General features: G+C 39.6%; 1 protein-coding gene and 4 non-coding genes across 5 annotated transcripts; all 5 read right to left on the minus strand.

Moving 5' to 3' along the window:
- Positions 1 to 57: 57 nt before the first annotated feature.
- Positions 58 to 15,247, minus strand: rpl7 (ribosomal protein L7). The gene is made up of 7 exons (XM_034170155.1): positions 15,156 to 15,247; positions 14,603 to 14,702; positions 14,313 to 14,479; positions 13,098 to 13,235; positions 4,569 to 4,678; positions 3,915 to 4,130; positions 58 to 103 (listed from the first exon to the last, which is right to left on the minus strand). The coding sequence occupies exons 1-6, from the start codon at positions 15,167 to 15,169 to the stop codon at positions 3,922 to 3,924; spliced, it is 738 nt and encodes a 245-aa protein (XP_034026046.1). The 5' UTR covers positions 15,170 to 15,247; the 3' UTR covers positions 58 to 103; positions 3,915 to 3,921.
- Positions 3,642 to 3,734, minus strand: LOC117521278. The gene has a single exon (XR_004563919.1). It is a non-coding gene; the product is annotated as a small nucleolar SNORD12/SNORD106 (small nucleolar RNA).
- LOC117521284 lies at positions 4,281 to 4,369 on the minus strand. The gene has a single exon (XR_004563920.1). It is a non-coding gene; the product is annotated as a small nucleolar SNORD12/SNORD106 (small nucleolar RNA).
- Positions 12,892 to 12,983, minus strand: LOC117521271. Its single transcript, XR_004563918.1, has one exon. It is a non-coding gene; the product is annotated as a small nucleolar SNORD12/SNORD106 (small nucleolar RNA).
- Positions 13,312 to 13,403, minus strand: LOC117521289. The gene has a single exon (XR_004563921.1). It is a non-coding gene; the product is annotated as a small nucleolar SNORD12/SNORD106 (small nucleolar RNA).
- Positions 15,248 to 15,572: the final 325 nt, after the last annotated feature.

Genomic DNA, 15,572 nt, shown 5'->3' on the forward strand with positions numbered 1-15,572 from the left:
AAAGACATCACAAATCCCAAAGATAACATTTTATCAATAAAACACAATAATGACAAGTTTCAGTTTTCCATATTTTATTGTACAATTTGAGCCCTGTGAAAACCTGAAAAAGAAAAAAGACATTGTTAGATAATATTAAGCACGTTTGGCTTTATTCGCCCAAAATTATTTACAGATCTTATAAAGGGCCCTAGGCAAAATGTGTACCAACTACAAAAGGTTTTCTAATGTTTTTCATGCACACAAAACTTCAGGCCCTCCAGAAAATTGTGATGCCAGAATTTCAACAAATAATTCAACCAATACAGCAGTGTTCAGAATAATAGTGCTATGTGACAAAAGATTAATCCAGGTTTTGAGTATATGTCTTATTGTTACATGGGAAACAAGGTACCAGTAGATTCAGTAGATTCTCACAAATCCAACAAGACCAAGCATTCATGATATGCACACTCTTAAGGCTATGAAACTGGGCTATTAGTAAAAAAAAAAAAGTAGAAAAGGGGGTGTTGAAAATAACACTATGTAACAAATTTTTGTTTTGTTCCTGGGTACACCGTGTGTTTGCCTAACCTGTTATGCCTTAAATAAATAGAAAATAGCTGTTATTCCACAGAAACTTTGCTTCTGTGTTCAGGACAATGATATTTTGAACTTTGTTTTCAAGAATATTCTCGATTCACCTTCACTACTACTGAGTAGTCTTCTAGAATATTCTTCAACTGCTAGAACTGTCCAGAATTTTCTAGAAGTTTCCACAATTATCTTGAAATTTCAAGAAACTTTTAAAACTTTCTACAACCCCTGGCAATAATTATGGAATCACCAGCTTCAGAAGATGTTCATTCAGTTGTTTAATTTTGTAGAAAAAAAGCAGATCAGACATGACACAAAACTAAAGTCATTTCAAATGGCAACTTTCTGGCTTTAAGAAACACTATAAGAAATCAGGGAAAAAAAAATTGTGGCAGTCAGTAACGGTTACTTTTTTCGACCAAGCAGAGGGAAAAAGGAGAGGATTATCAAACTCTTAAAAGAGGGTAAATCATCACGCAATGTTGCAAAAGATGTTGGTTGTTCACAGTCAGCTGTGTCTAAACTCTGGACCAAATACAAACAACATGGGAAGGTTGTTAAAGGCAAACATACTGGTAGACTAAGGAAGACATCAAAGCGTCAAGACAGAAAACTTAAAGCAATATGTCTCAAAAATCGAAAATGCACAACAAAACAAATGAGGAACGAATGGGAGGAAACAAGTGAACGTCTGTGACCGAACTGTAAGAAACCGCCTAAAGGAAATGGGATTTACATACAGAAAAGCTAAAGGAAAGCCATCATTAACACCTAAACAGAAAAAAACAAGGTTACAATGGGCTAAGGAAAAACAATCGTGGACTGTGTATGACTGGATGAAAGTCATATTCAGTGATGAATCTCGAATCTGCATTGGGCAAGGTGATGATGCTGGAACTTTTGTTTGGTGCCGTTCCAATGAGATAAAGATGACTGCCTGAAGAGAACATGTAAATTTCCACAGTCATTGATGATATGGTGCTGCATGTCAGGTAAAGGCACTGGGGAGATGGCTGTCATTACATCATCAATAAATGCACAAGTTTACGTTGATATTTTGGACACTTTTCTTATCCCATCAATTGAAAGGATGTTTGGGGATGATGAAATCATTTTTCAAGATGATAATGGCATCTTGCCATAGAGCAAAAACTGTGAAAACATTCCTTGCAAAAAGACACATAGGGTCAATGTCATGGCCTGCAAATAGTCCGGATCTTAATCCAATTGAAAATCTTTGGTGGAAGTTGAAGAAAATGGTCCATGACAAGGCTCCAACCTGCAAAGCTGATCTGGCAACAGCAATCAGAGAAAGTTGGAGCCAGATTGATAAAGAGTACTGTTTGCCACTCATTAAGTCCATGCCTCAGAGACTGCAAGCTGTTATAAAAGCCAGAGTGGTGCAACAAAATACTAGTGATGTGTTGGAGCATTCTTTTGTTTTTCATGGTTCCATTAATTTTTTCCTCAGAATTGAGTGAGTCCATATTTTTTTCCCCTCTGCTTGGTCTAAAAAAGTAACCATTACTGACTGCCACAATTTTTTTTCCTGATTTCTTAGTGTTTCTTAAAGCCAGAAAGTTGCCATTTGAAATGACTTTAGTTTTGTGTCATGTCTGTGATCTGCTTTTTTTCTACAAAATTAAACAACTGAATGAACATCCTCCGAGGCCAGTGATTCCATAATTTTTGCCAGGGGTTGTAGAACGTTAAAGAAACTAAAATCAAAGTTTGTGCTGAATGTAGTAATTTTTCCATAGACTTTAGACATAAGCAGTTGAAATGTAACACTTAGAAGCCAGGAACAAAAACTGTTACATAGTGTAATAGTAGCATCTGCTGTTTATGCTACAAACTCAAAACTATTATGTTCAAACTGCTTTTTTTTTTTTAGCAATCCTGTGAATCACTAAACTAGTATTTAGTTGCATAACCACAGTTTTTCATGATTTCTTCACATCTGCGAGGCATTAATTTTGTAGGTTTGGAACCAAGATTTTGCTCGTTTACTAGTCTTCTTGGGGTCAGTGGCTTGTTGAAACACCCATTTCAAGGGCATGTCCTCTTCAGCATAAGGCAACATGACCTCTTCAAATATTTTGACATATCCAAACTGATTCATGATACCTGGTATGTGATATATAGGCCCAACACCATAGTAGGAGAAACGTGCCCATATCATGATGCTTGCACCACCATGCTTCACTGTCTTCACTGTGAACTGTGGCTTGAATTCAGAGTTTGGGGGTCGTCTCACAAACTGTCTGCAGCCCTTGGACCCAAAATGAACAATTTTACTCTCACCAGTCCACAAAATATTCCTCCATTTCTCTTTAGGCCAGTTGATGTGTTCTTTGGTAAATTGTAACCCCATGGGACAATCCCAGTTCCTGCCTGCATTCATCTCTCTTTTCTTTGGCTTTTCTCCGTTTTTTTCCCCCCCTCGACTTAAAACTCTCATCTGCATGCTAATGGCGTTAGTCTTATTAGCAGCATTGGTAGCTTCACCCGTTAGCTCCTCTTAATGTATGATTACTGGAAAAATACGCAGCTCATAAATTTTAATGTCCACAACAAAGTAAATCGTTAGAACCACCGCACAGTCCCCCAAAATATTATTGAATAAACATTTGAAACCCCTCCCCCATTGGATTTTACTGGCGGCTTGCAAACCAACACGGAAGCACTAGCACCACCAACTGTTGATGTATTGTCGAAAAACCCGGAAACATTCACCACTCAAGTAAAAACCTGGACTTCTGTGAATTTCCGTGAAACTTTCATCACCAATACACAAACATTTTTTTAGTCTATGTATGCATTTTGGTTGAAGTCCTTGTTGAATTTGTTGCCGAAATTCTGGAATCGTAAATTAGAAAACAAGCAAGTAACCTAATACTCTATTTGACTTGCAAACTAATGTAATCTTTGTACAGGAGCCACATCTTCAAATTAAACTCAGCACACCATTTATAGTTTGTTCAGTCTGCATTTAAAAACTGTCATGGTGGCTTAAACGTGCCTCACATTTTAGCATTTCTGTAGGTACAGTGGACGTGCTAGCAGACATGGTTTCAGACATGTTTGGCTTATTTTCAGATCTGTTTCACCATAGTCGATAAGATGGGGAAAAAAGAATATGCATCATCAACCACGTCTGCAGAGCAATGCCTACTTTCTAGAAGTAAAAATGTTTTATTGTCACAATCAAACTGTTTACTCAAAATGCAAGTAATCTATGCCAGCAAATGAAAATGCCAAGGTCGTGGGACATCATGAAGCCTTTATGCTGTAAATTTACATTTTCAAAAGTCTGATGTGAAAACATGACAACTGACCATAACTTTAGTTCATCCTCCTGATCATTCTGTTGATCTGATCCTCCCTGTTGCCAGCGTCTCCTCCCTCCACAAAGTGTGTGGTTTTCTTGTTCATACCACCACGAGGTGACGACAGTTTGAAGGGCCACAAGAAGTTGTTGGCGAGTTTGAAGTTCTTTCCAACTGTATAGACTTCATGGATGAGGTCTTCAACACAGATGATGCCGTATTTGCCTGCAGACAGAAAGTTAACCTTTATGACATCATAAGGCTTACATGTGGAATGGCAACTTTTATAAATAGCAGCATTTATAAATCTCAGCAGGATACACATCTTCTACTGCTTTGAAGTACACAAAGTGTTTTAAATTAAGTGAAGCGAATGATGTGGTTTCAGACACAACTGGCTTAGTTAGTGTTTTCACCAAAAATCGATAAGACGGGGAAAAAAAGTGTGCATCATTAACCACATTTCAGTCACTCCAGCTAACATTTTTGAGTTTTAATTCTGCAGCAAAGATCTCTCCACACTGTCTTGAAGACCTTGTCTTCCTAAACAATAGAGGTTCAGAAGCTATAGCCTGAGTTACAGTACATTCATGGAGACATGTTAGACATCACATACACAAACTTGTTTTGAAGTTCACTCTCAAAAAGAAAATGGTTTCATACCAAGAGTTTTCTCCACCAGAGCGTTGTCTGTAAGGGGAATGCGTTGTTTCCTTATCTTGCCATAACCACGTTTGTAGATAAGCTCACGTACAGACTTCAAGTTGGGGTACCTAAAGGAAGAAAAAATACTTTTCACTGCAAGCATAAAGAATGTCTAACATCACAAAAATCAGTCGTCCTAAAGGACAATGAATTCCTATTTTCTTACTTTGTGACAATGGATTTACCCCAAGTTTAAAAATTAACATTTCTTTAGTAGTCATGTCACTTAATAATTTCACTATAATGCAAGCAAAAGCACCTTATAGTGCACTGCAGACCACAGCTGGCACATCAGGTCTCACATCAGTAACCAGAGGTGCAACACATTTGACCATTTGAAACACTAAGACCCATTTATAATCAATTTACATCTGTAAATTTATCCCTGCATTTCAACTGGTGTAAGTGCAGCCGATCTGCTCTGTGTAAAGCCCCTTTCACACCGGGGCTGCTCCCAGTTGCGTCATGACGACGCAGGAACTTCTGCATCAGGTAAGCGCAGCAGGGGGCAGACGGGAGGTGAGAATGCAGCCTGCAGGTTCTCTGCACAGAGAAGTCAGAGTGCACAGTTTGGCTGCAGACAGACTGCACTCTGACTTCTCTTCTGCTTGTTGTGCTGAGCTGCAGGGCTGCGCTCTGAGTTCTGTTATAGTTTATCTTTCCTCCCTTGACCACAAGAAGCACACGTGCGCGCGAACGGACCGCCCTTTAGCAAATGTGGAGATTGTTGGAGTTCTACTTGATGCTGACATGTCCTGGACTTATGTCCTTTTTTAACTGTGATGAGAGTGAGGAGAGAAAGGAACTAACTGCCTGCAGACAATTTTTTTTTTTCTTTTCTTTCCTCCTTTGACCGCGAGATGCGCGCGCGAACCATCAAGCAATGTGGAGATGTCTGGAGTTCTACTTGATGTTGACATGTCCTGTCTCAGGACTTATGTCCTTTTTGTCCTTTTTTTTTTTAAACTGTGATGTGAGAGTTTGAGCAGAGAACAAAGAAATAATGCCTGAAGCCAGACTCTTTTTTCTTTTAATTGTTCACATGTGCGCGTGTGAACGAACGTCCATGAGTGGACTCGAGATGTCCGGACTTTTTACCGGATATTTCTGGCAATCAGTCTGCATTTTTTTTTTTTAAGTGTAGTTTTTACTGCATTGAGTACACGGTATAAAAACAATCCTGTGTGATTTATACTGCGGGAACAACGGAACACAGCAGGAATCATAAATTGGCTCAGAGTCACGCCGGGTAATGCCTCTTTGCCCCGGCTTGCACCAGAACCACTTCCTTTCTGCATCGAGTACAGGACGCCAAAAAAATTAAATGGGTTTAATTTTTCAGCGCCCGACTTGCTTCCTCCTTTGCGCCCTTGCGCTGTTGTGGTGCCGAGCTGCATCGTCTGGGCACTGAGTTGCTTCCACGCGGCGTCGTCATAATGACCCACGGCGCAACCGGGAGCAGCCCCGGTGTGAAAGGGGCTTAAGCCTGATCCCGTCAGATCTCAGAAGCTAAGCAGTGCGGGACCTGGTTAGTACTTGGATGGGAGACCTCTTTGGAACACCAGCAGCTGTGTGTGTTTCTCCAGGTAACACGAGTTGCGTCAGGAAGGGCATCCGGTGTAAAAGTTGTGCCAAATATCAATGCGGATCTGGTTGTATCCACTCTGGCGACCCTGAACTCAAAGCGGGACCAGCCGAATACACACACATATATATATATATATATATATATATACATATATATACATATATATATATATACACACATATATATATATATATATATATATATATATATATATATATATATATATATAAATCTTTTACATGAGCATGGGCTGAAAATTTTGGATTTGGTCCGGCAGGGGTGGTGGTCAAGTGACTAGTGTGCTCGTTTTCCGGTGCCTAAGGTTCCAGACTTAAACACCACCTGCTCATTTTATTCTCCATGTAATGTGGAGTTTTATCAGGAAGGGGATCCAGCATTAAATTTGTGCCAAATCAACATGCAGATTCACTTTGGATCTGTTGTGGCGACGCAGAGAGAAAACAAGGGAAAAGCCGAAGGAACGAACTTAGATGCAGTTTTGGTCCAATTCGTAAGCTAAATGAGATATTTCTCAATACCAATGTATTGCTCATTTTAGTCATAAAAAGCAGATTTTCCCATACTGGCAAGATGATGAGCCTATAATACATAGTCTGTCACATGTATTAGAATGCATTATTGTTACTATTTCATAAAATGAAGAAAACTAAAACTGCACACAAGCTGTACCTACCACTCATTAATAGTAACCAAGATCACTTTCAGTTCTCAAAGATTTTGGTTTAAATTGTATTCTTGTTCACTTGTATACATGGGAATAACAAAATTATCTGCCTAGTGCTGACGCAAGTTTACATGTAGCACAAAATGACGTGAACGTTTTAAACATCAATATTTGACTTCTAAAAGGCTGCAGAATTTTTTTTTTTTACATGAGTATTTCATGCCCATGTTAGAGTGCATGTCGGGTTAAAACAAATAAGTCTGCATCTACCGTTCAAAGTAATTTTATCCTAAAGATAGATTTGTGTGAAATAATTTATGTCAATGAATTCATGGGGAATATTGCCGGTGCCACGAACAATACAATATAGATTTATCATCAGTGTTTTTCGTATATACAATTTATAAATAAATTCAATGTTTTGGTCATACTCCTCTCTCTAACCACACCCACTTGGTTTTATTCCTCATGGAACTGACAAAAGTTTAAATGGCACCTCCCCGTTACCACCCATGATTTTCTTTGTAGTTTCAACACAACGTGGTTGATTTCAGAACACCACGGACTGCGATAAAGCAGTGTCTCTCATTAGATGCTGCCTATATGATCAGCAGCTCTCTGGGATTGTAAATTATATTTATTTTTCACCCTTGGACATTTAAGATGAAAATGTAAAATTGCAAGACTGTATCCACTATAGCGTCTCATTGGAGATGCTTCCCATCTATTTGTTCTTCCAGCAAATAATTGACCTGGACTGCAGCAAGAACAACAGACAAAACCAGTAAGTCTTGCAAAAGAATTAAAGATTGGAAAGCTTATTGTACATACAATAGCCTTTCCTGTACACAAAGTTGTGGTTACCCACCACAATATATAGACACTACCTGACCCCGCATTGATTTTTTTTTTTTTTTTTATATAGGTACCTACCATCCAGGACTCAAGGTGGCTGCCCTAGTGTCTTGGGAGACAGGGAGGCACAGAACCAGTGCACGCTCCCAAACTTGGTGAATTTTTCCTGAAAATTCTACACACAACACATCATAATGAAAATGTGAAAGTAAGTTTTGAGAATTTTGCATATTCATTAATAATAAAATACTAAAAATCACATGTACATATAAGTATCCACGGCCTTTGTCATGAAGCTCAAAACTGAGGTCAGGTGCATCCTGTTTTACTGATCATCCTTGAGCTGTTTCTACAGCTTAACTGGAGTCCACCTGGGGTAAATTCAGTTGATTGGACATGATTTGCAAAGGCACACACCTGCCTGCATATTAAGTCCCACATATGACGGTGCATGCCAGAGCAAAACCAAGTATGAAGTGAAATTGTCTGTAGACCTCTGAGACAGAATCATCTCGAAGCATCTAGGGAAGGGTACAGAAACATTTCTGCTGCTTTGAAGGTCCCAATGAGCACAGTGGCTGCCATCATCCATAAATGGAAGAGGTTTAGAGCCACCATGACTCTTCCCAGAGCTAGCCGCCCATCTAAACTGAGGGATTGGGGGAGAGAAGCCTTAATCAGGGAGTAGTGCAGCGGATAACTGAGGAGAGAAAAAAAAAAAATGCTTCAAATGGTGATGCAAGCACCAAATTTGGCACACATACTCCTTAGACATTACTCTTTTAAAAATGCCGGGTACCCACGTGAACTTTCAATAGGCGGCCAAGAAGGGGTCAATTGAAGTATTACACAGGGGTCAAAATGTAAAAATGCTCCAATCATATTGAAAGGTATTCCATATTATTTGTCTGATCATAAAGATTCCAAAAAGGTATAGTTTGGACTATCTGTGAATGAATGGTTTGGAGTTATGGGGTAAAAACAGCAAGAACACTAAGAAAGGTCAAGTTCAGTTTGTACAGGGGTCAAAAGTTAAACTTGCTCCAATTTTGGTAAAAAGTGGTGCAAATTACTGGTTGAGCTAATAGGATTAATAAATGGAATAGTTTTGACTGTGTTGTGTGCTTGGTTTGCAAAGTAAAGGTTAAACAATATCAGCATCCATTGGATTCTATGACGTGACATATGCTACCCTGTAACATGATAACTAAGCATGATACATCATGCAAACTATTCCTTTTTAAAACCGTATTCACCAAACTAATAATTTGCATCACTTTTTACCAAAATTGGAGCAACTTTAACTTTTGACACCTGTACAAATCGAAATTGACCTTTGTCACTGTTCTTGCTGTTTTTACCCCATAACCCCAGAACATTCATTCACAGATAGTCCAAACTATACCTTTTTGGAATCTTTATGATCAGACAAATAATATGGAATACCTTTCAATATGATTGGAGCATTTTTAAATTTTGACCGCTGTGTAATACTTCAATTTACCCCTTCTTGGCCGCCTATTGAAAGTTCACGTGGGTACCTGGCATTTTTAAAAGAGTAACATCTAAGGAGTATGTGTGCCAAATTTGGTGCTTGCATCACCATTTGAAGGATCCCTCAGTAAATATTCACTTATCTGCTGCATTAGAGTGACCAAGAACCCAACTGTGACTCTGTCAGAGCTCCAGCATTCCCCTGTGGAAAGAGGAGAATCTTCCAGAAGGACAACCATCTCTGCAGCAATCCACTAATCAGGCCTGTATGACAGGGTGGTCAGACGGAAGCCACTCCTTAGTAAAAGGCACATGGCAGCCTGCCTGAAGTTTGTCAAAAGGCACCTGAAGGACTCTCAGACCATGAGAAACAAAATTCTGTGGTCTTATGAGACAAAGATGGAACTCTGAAGTGAAGGCCAGGCATCATGTTTGGAGAAAACCAGGCACCATCCCTACAATGAAGCATGGTGGCGGCAGGATAATGCTGTGAAGTTGTTTTTCAGCAGCAGAACTAGAGACTAGTCAGGATTGAGGGAAAGATGAAAACAGGAATGTACAAAGACATCCTGGATGAAAACCTGCTCCAGAGCACTCCTGACCTCAGAGTGGGGTGACTCTTCCATCTTTCAGCAGGACAACGAGCCTAAGCACACAGCCAAGATAACAAAGGAGTGGCTTCAGGACAACTCTGTAAATGTCCTTGAGTGGCCCAGCCAGAGCCCAGACCTGAATCCAATTGAACATCTCTGGAGAGAAAATGGCTGTGCACCGACGCTCCCCATCCAAACTGATGGAGCTTGAGAGGTGCTGCAAAAAGGAATGAGCAAAACTGCCCAAGGATAGGTGTGCCAAGCCTGTGGCATCATATTCAAGAAGACTTGCAGCTGTAATTGCTGCCAAACATGCACCAAAGCATTGATAAAAGAGTGTGAATCTTATGTACATGTGATTTCTTAGTTATTTTATTTTGAATAAATTTGCATAAATTAAAAAAATGTCATTATGGGGTGTTGTGAACAGAATTAAGGGAAAACATAAATTTACTCCATTTTGGAATAAAGCTGCAACCGAAGTGATGTGAACACTGTGACTTTCTGAATGCACTGTATGTGATTTGGGATGGGTATTGATGAGATTTTATTAATATTATGATCCAATTAATTATAGATGCCCTTATCAATACCCCCTGTAAATTTTCTGTGTACTAAAAACAGGCTTTACAGGTTTTCTATGTCAACATGTTATTGAGTCTTAAATAAATATGAAATTGGTCACTGGATCCTTGATCTGTGGACATAAAATCTGTGCATGCTGGATCCTAAATCTCTAGACATAAATACGAGGTCTATTAGAAAAGCATCCGACCTTATTATTTTTTCAAAAACCATATGGATTTGAATCACGTGTGATTACATCAGACATGCTTGAACCCTCGTGGGCATGCGAGAGTTTTTTCACGCCTGTCGGTTACGTCATTTGCCTGTGGGCAGGCTTTGAGTGAGGAGTCGTCCACCCGCTCGTCGATTTTTTTCATTGTTTAGGAATGGCTCAGAGACTGTTGCTTTGTTTGATAAAAAAATTTTCAAAACTGTAAGGCACAACTGAGTGGACACCATTCAATAAATTCAGCTGGTTTTCGGTAAAAATTTTAACGGCTGATGAGAGATTTTGGTCTGGTAGTGTCGCTTTAAGGACGGTCCACGGCGCCTGACGGCAATCTGCGCTTCGAGGCGGCAGCGTCTCGCCATTTCAAGTTGAAAACTTCCACATTTCAGGCTCTGTTGACGCAGTAAGTCGTCAGAGAACAGAGAACTTTCAGAAGTCGGCATGAGGAGTTTATTCGGACATTCCATTGTTAACGGTCATTTTGTAATGAAAGAACGTGCGGGCAGAGTCGCATGTCGGGCTGGACCCGACCGCGGGGGGTCGTGACAGGAAAAACACCTCCGTTGGAAATCTTAACGGGCAAGTTGGAACATGCCCAAGCTGTTAAACAATTTCTCCGTTACTCACTTGTTGAAAGCCATTAAAAGCCGCCTGAATTCTACAAATGGTTTTCAACACGGAGGTGTTTTTCCTGTCGCGGCGCACACAGATTTGCCGAGTCGTCACGGAAATGACTCGGCGAATTTGCGCGTACGTCTTTCATAAAAAAAATGTCCTTAAACAGTGGAATGTCCGCATAAATTCCTCATGCCGGCCTCTTCTGAATCTTCTCTGTTCTCTCACGACGTCCTGGGTGAATTAAGCCTTAAATTAGGATGTTTTAAGCTCGAAACAGGCCGACGACAGCGCCTGGAAGCGCTGCAGGACGTCCCGGTCCATGGAAAGTCCTTACACCGACAGAAACACCCCATAATCTCTCATCAGCCGTTAAACTTTTCACAGAAAACCATCTTAATTTCTCGAATAGTGTCCACTCGGATATTCCTCACAGGTCCAGAAAAAATTTTGATAAAGCAACGCGCGCCGTCTCGAGCAGCGTGCGAAACAAAGGAATTCAGCCGAGAGGGCGGGACCACATCTCACTCAAGGCCTGCCCACAGGGAAATGACGTCACCGACACGCGTGAAAAAACTCACGCATGCGCACGAGGGTTCAAGCATGATTGGTGTAATCGCATGTCATTCAAATCCATATAGTTAAAAAAAATAAATAAAAGGGTCGGTTTATTATCTAAGAGACCTCGTATAAGTAAACAAAATCTGTAGGTTTTCTCAAAGGTGTCTCCTTTCAGATATTAATGGCATATAACTCCACAGCCTTTGAGCTGAGCTTAGCCAGCTGCGCTGCACGTCACGATGTATTTCATGAAACACAGATGATGATGTCTCATTTTGGGAGAATAAAAAAAGGTTTTGGTTTGTTGTCTGTATTACAACATTTGGAAAGAGGTGTCATTTGATTTAAAATGGCGATTCACTTTGAAGTTATTAATTCTGATCGGACTATCTTTCTAACTTGACTCGGCAGAAAACGGTGCAGCGTTTGGAGCGGTACAAACGGAACGGAGGACGATTCTCATTTCTTGCCCACAGCAAGATAAGTCCCAGTGACTGACTTTTGTGACTAACAAGTGGCTCACAACTGACATTTTAATGGCTTCGAGAGAGGTTAAGAAGCAGACTTGCCACATCTAAAAAGCAGCTAAGTAGAGAACCAATGAAACAGCAGGTCTGAGCACTACTTCGCTGCTTCAAACACAGCCGCTGCAGAAATGGTTGATTACAGACCCACTGCAGGGTCTGCAATCAACGTAGAGAAGTGAGTTTTTCCGATAAACACCCTCAAAACAATGGCTACTATGAAGGACAGATAAAGGAATCGTTAAGCAAAAGACTATCTGTTGGTAGATCTTATGATTTCTTAACGATTCTCGAAAAGAACCGGTTCTCGATACCAAACCCTATATACAATCATGCATTGGAGAGAGGATTGTTACTGGCATTGGAGCCTCAATACTATTTTCTATTAATTTAACTAACAACTTTTTATTAATCATGTAATCATTTGGTTAACTTACCAATAAATGATGGCCACAGGTTCTAGCAATAACTTTCAGCCTTATATTACCCCAAATGATAAATGTATACATATTACATGTTTATATATGCTGGGGGTTTTTGTTTTGTTTTTTTAACCCACTGCAGTCATGGAATGTGATTTCAGACAAAACTGGCTTTATATCAGACAGTATTCACCACGGTCGATAAGATGGGGAAAAAAGTTCAGCATCATTAATCACATTCCACTGTTACAACATGAGAGTCATGTTCCTGTACGACAACATTTTCCAACATTATCCATATTTGTGGAATTCAAGAAATCAACTACAGTTCCAATGAAAAACCAACAGCCTTACCCCCAAGCAATGTATGGCTCAGCAATCCTGAGCATGTTCATTGAAGCCTTGTTCAGCTTGACAAATGTGCCGTTGAAGATCTGGCGTAGGCGGAGCAGTTGCAGAACTTTGCGGACCTTAGGGCTTACACCATTGATACTAAGAGACAGACAAAAAATAAATAAATGTATCAACACAGTTTTAGCATTAGGACACAACTTTGAGTCAAATGATGATTGTGGTTTCAGACAAGATTTGGCTTATTTTAAAAAACTGTTTCACCATAGTCGATCAGCCGGGGAAAGATAATGCATCATCAACCACAACCAACAATTAGACAAAAACTACACAATCAACATAAAATCAAACATGTTCAGAGATCAGAAGAATCTGGCACTTCATTTTAATGACAAATACAGGAAGACAACCAATACAAGATAACCCTGCAGGTTGCCCGCATGGGTGACTAAAAAAAAGTGACTTTCCTAAAAAGTCATGATTTTTATTTGAATACTTTTACTGATTTAAATCTTTTTTTCTTCTTCTGATACTATACAAATAATATATTCTTTACTGACATGTTAAAACATAAAGGTGCACATACAACATGTACACTAATCAATGGCACCGATTTCATATTTCAGTGGTGTTTTAAAATACTGATTTCTTACATAAAAAATGCATGTTTTTTAACAGCGATATAAACTGCTAATTTAAAAGTCATACCAGCCCCAACTGTCTGGAATATTACTTTAATTTGAAATGACATTCATGTCCTTTTCTATCAAAGTGACAATGGATGCATAATAACTAACAAAACTGTAGTTTCTTCACTTTAACACCAGAACATTTTACATGTACATCATTCAAAAATGATACCATTTTCAGCAGTAGGTGGTGCCTTTATAGTAAGCCATATTAATGTGGATATGAACAAAGTCTCTCTTTTTTGTTTTTCAGAATTAATTAGCCAAACATTCATACACCTCAGTGAGGCATCACTCAGCAATGATTGTTTCTGTGTAGCTCCTACTTTTAAAAAAATATGCTGTTTTTGACTTAGGAAAAGTTTGAGTAGTTGCCAATAACTAACTTTACTACGAGAAACTTAGCATTCATATGCAACACTGCAGCAGGTAAAAATAAAAATTAACAAGCCGTATAACCTTTATAAATCTCATTATAAAGGTTATATCCAGAACAAAAGATGAGCACAAAACACTGTCCAATGCTCACCCTCTGATCCTGATAACAAAAGCCAGTTTTGGTTCTGCTGGCACGTAGTAGTTTCCTACTTTGCGAGCCATACGGGACATTCGGATCTCACTCCGGTACATCTGCTTGTACTCCTTGTGGTACTGCTCGGCCCTCTTGAAGATAAGCTTCCTCTTCACTTTGCGAGCCTGAAACAAGAAGTCAGGACAAGAGCAGAGAATGAGATGGTATTATAAACAGGCAAACACATGCAGACGTCAACAACGGGCCAGCATTTATTATTTTTACACAAAGTGTGTGCTTAAACTGACCTTTTTCTCAGCCAGCATCTTCTTGATGCGTTTGGCCTTCATGGCAGCGAAGGCCTTTCGTCTTTTTAAAAGGCTCTCAGGGACCGCTGGAACCTTTTTTCTGAGACACACATTTTAGGTTAAATCACACTGTTGGTTTACACCCGACCCTTTTTAATGAACTCCCATTCACAAGGACACGTTTACACTGCCGCTGATACCAACTCCAAATATTAGCCGGAGCCCAAACAGATTTATAGTGAAAGTAACATGAAGGCTAGCTTCTGTGTCCACAAGGCAGAACAGCACAAAACGCCCTATTTTATACTACCCCGTGTTTGTGTTCAAGTTAAGCTACTGTGCATGACGCGCACATTAACAGCCATGTTGTAGTCAACTGATCCGTCTCTTACAAAGTGCTCAAAGCCTCAATTAAGACGCATAACGCTGTCGAAAATACAAACACACACTGAGCGTGTGGAAACTAAAGAAACTATCCCTCACGACAAATTTCAGCGATAGCCCCATAAACATCGGATGCAGTTGGATTTTCGGCTAAATAATTGTCACTCACTGTGCATCCGCCATGGCGTCCACCGAGAAAGAGAAAAATCATTTCTGCGCATGTGCGGCATCAAACATTTAGGACCCCTGCGGGCGGGCTGCCCTTCCACATGCCTGACCGGCCAGGAGTCGCTCGAGCAAGCAAGCAAGCAAAAAAAAAAGTGTAAAAAAAAAAAAAGTCTTTGAAAGTTTAATTTTTTTTTTTTAATAATTTTGGCAACTGGGTAGTAACAGCGCAGCTATCTGAATTTCCAAACTTCTCGGTGTTTTGAGACTTGAATCCAAATCACTACTGTCCAGGCACCCTAGCATTTTGATTTGCTTTTTGCATTTGCTTGTTTAGCAAGGTACATTAACGAAACGAAAACATATTCTAATAATAACATTAATAATAATAATAATATTAATTACTGTCCACGCTGTTTTT

The sequence above is a fragment of the Thalassophryne amazonica genome, chromosome 1 (genome assembly GCF_902500255.1).
Source record: "Thalassophryne amazonica chromosome 1, fThaAma1.1, whole genome shotgun sequence".
Lineage (NCBI taxonomy): Eukaryota > Metazoa > Chordata > Actinopteri > Batrachoidiformes > Batrachoididae > Thalassophryne > Thalassophryne amazonica.

Coding starts and splice junctions, on each gene's coding strand:
- rpl7 (XM_034170155.1), bottom strand. Junction 13,236..14,312: donor TTTGTTATCAGGATCAGAGG/GTGAGCATTGGA, acceptor TCTGTCTCTTAG/TATCAATGGTGTAAGCCCTA. Junction 4,131..4,568: donor TCTGGTGGAGAAAACTCTTG/GTATGAAACCAT, acceptor TTCTGTCTGCAG/GCAAATACGGCATCATCTGT.